Genomic DNA, 2,345 nt, shown 5'->3' with positions numbered 1-2,345 from the left:
TTCTCCTTAAATATATATATATATATATATATATATATAGATATACACACACATATTTTTAAGTAATTGCCAGTGGGCTGGGTATTATGCTGTCCCATGGCTATATTTAAAAACCTTGTCCAAAATGCGTGTGAGGCTGGATGTGTACTGGCCTTGGAGACCACAGCAGGGAAGGATGCGGGTGCAGAGCACTCTGCCTGCACCTTTGCCAGCCTCATCCTGTGCGATGCTCCTGCTTCATAGGAAAACTCCTGAGACACCCAGTGGTCAGTGCGAGGAGGAAAGGGAAAGGGAAAGGGAAAGGGAAAGGGAAAGGGAAAGGGAAAGGGAAAGGAAGGGGAAGTAAAGAAAATCAATTCCAAGAGGGACTTCATTTAAGCAGTATTGCCTCACATTACCGGGCTCTTGAAACTCAACCAATTTCCTTATTTGCAGGCAGGAATATAGCTGTACTGATTTATATATTCTCATATGGTTTGGGGGTTTATTTCAGGGAGTTTTTCACTCCAATTTAGGCTGGTTTGTACTCTCTGGGGTGGGCTGCGAACTCCTGATGTGAAGGGCTGGGTGTGTGTGATGCACAGGCGCTGTTGCCCCGGGAAGGAGGAGGCAAATGCAAACACCAGCCTGCAAGAGCATCCACACACTGGATGAGCTCCCCACTTTCCCGTAACTTTTCCCTCTCGTGATCCAAGGAGAAATACCAACCACATCCCTTCCAGCCCACACCACCTGACTAAACACCTTTTTTTTTTCTTTTTTTCTTTTTTTTTTTTCAGGCAGGACAAGCTCAAAATCCACATGCGGAAGCACACGGGGGAGCGGCCATACCTGTGCATCCACTGCAATGCCAAATTTGTGCACAACTACGACCTGAAGAACCACATGCGCATCCATACGGGCATCCGGCCCTACCAGTGCGAGTTCTGCTACAAGAGCTTCACCCGCTCCGACCACCTCCATCGCCACATCAAGCGCCAGAGCTGCCGGATCGCGAGGCCCCGGCGAGGACGCAAGCCATCGGCATGGAGAGCGGCCGGCTTGCTCTTCGCTCCCGGTGGCCCGCCGGTGGAGAAGAGCTTTGTGATGCCACCGACGTTGGAGGAGATGAGCGGCCACCTCAGCAGCGCGGCCATGTGCCTTCCTGGCCCCAGTCCCAAGCACTTTCTGAGCGGGGCCAAGACCCCCTTCAGCCTGCAAGAGCTGGAGAGCCAGTTTGAAGAAACCCAGATGAAGCTCTTCAGGCGAGCCCAGCTGGACATGGAGAGGAACGCGGGCATCTTCGCCTTCGCCCTGGGCCATAATGAAAACCTTGCTGCCCAACCCTTCTTTCCCCTCCCTGATCCTTGGAGCACGGGCTTCAGCGGCTTGGCAGGGCTCGGCCACGTGGCTCCCATCTCAGAGTCAAGCAACTAAACCCACACCTGGTCCCAACATGGGTCTGCACCCTCCCCATCACGGCACCTGGCTCCCTGGGGTCCCTACCTGGCCTTTTGCATCGTCTGGCTCCCAGGAAGCTCTTTGTCCCCTCACTACCGTGGCCTGCTTGGGGCACCATGGGGCTTGGGGCACAGAGCCATCCCTGGAGCGAGCGGGTGCTGTGCCCCATGGCCAACGGCACTTTAGACTCTGTGATGCACTTGGTGTTGAGACCGTGGGGCACTCTCTGCCCCATCCAGCCACCCACAGCTTGCGGCTCCATCCGGGAAGGCCAGGACAGGACTGCTGCTCTCTTCAAAGCTCCCGAAAATGTCACTTGCCTTAGTCCAGGGCATGGCCATCACCCTGAGATGACTCTTCTGGGGGTGATGTTCCCCATTTTCCACCCGTGGGGGCACTGGACACTGACAAACTGTCCAGACTTGGTTTTGATCTGTTACATTCCTTGGCCCTTTTGGTCAAAAGGACTTTTTTTTTTTTTTTAATTAATTCCCATGTCTGGCAACAAAATTTGTTCTACAAGGGATAAAGGGGAGGGTCAAGCAGCCATGTTGGGATGGGGAGGATCCCAGCCATTGCCTTTCTCAGTGGTATATCAGACTTGCAGGGCTGGTGAAAGTCCTGCAGTACAGAATGAGTTGGGACCCTAAAAAAATTTAAAAAATAAAAAATAAAAAAAAAAAAATAAAAAAAAAGGAGATAGAAAATCACCCAGGAGCAAAGCTGGGTGGAAGAGGGGGATTTTACTTATTTTGGTTCTTTGGACATTTCAAAATTTCAGAAGAAGAACCAAAGCCTATTTTGAGTATTTTAACTTCAGTTTCTTGAAAAGGTGAAGGAAAATTTTTGAAAGGATCAAAAATGTTTCAATTCTGAGCTTTTATTAAACCCTTGCTTTGTAAAAA

General features: G+C 50.6%; 1 protein-coding gene across 4 annotated transcripts in view; it reads left to right on the top strand.

The window, feature by feature from the left end:
• ZBTB7C (zinc finger and BTB domain containing 7C) overlaps positions 1–2,095 on the top strand; it is a 106,169-nt gene extending 104,074 nt beyond the window's left edge. For all 4 annotated transcript variants that reach the window (XM_026865993.1, XM_026865991.1, XM_026865992.1 and 1 more), the window contains one exon: positions 780–2,095. In XM_026865993.1, coding sequence (XP_026721794.1) covers positions 780–1,416 — 637 coding nt within the window. In that variant the 3' untranslated portion in view covers positions 1,417–2,095. The remainder of the gene's footprint in view (positions 1–779) is intronic.
• Positions 2,096–2,345: the final 250 nt, after the last annotated feature.

The sequence above is a fragment of the Athene cunicularia genome (genome assembly GCF_003259725.1).
Source record: "Athene cunicularia isolate RWA chromosome Z unlocalized genomic scaffold, athCun1 chrZ_part1, whole genome shotgun sequence".
Taxonomy (NCBI): Eukaryota; Metazoa; Chordata; class Aves; order Strigiformes; family Strigidae; genus Athene; species Athene cunicularia.
Note: the sequence above shows the minus strand (reverse complement) of the source record. Positions and strands in the feature narration are given on the sequence as shown.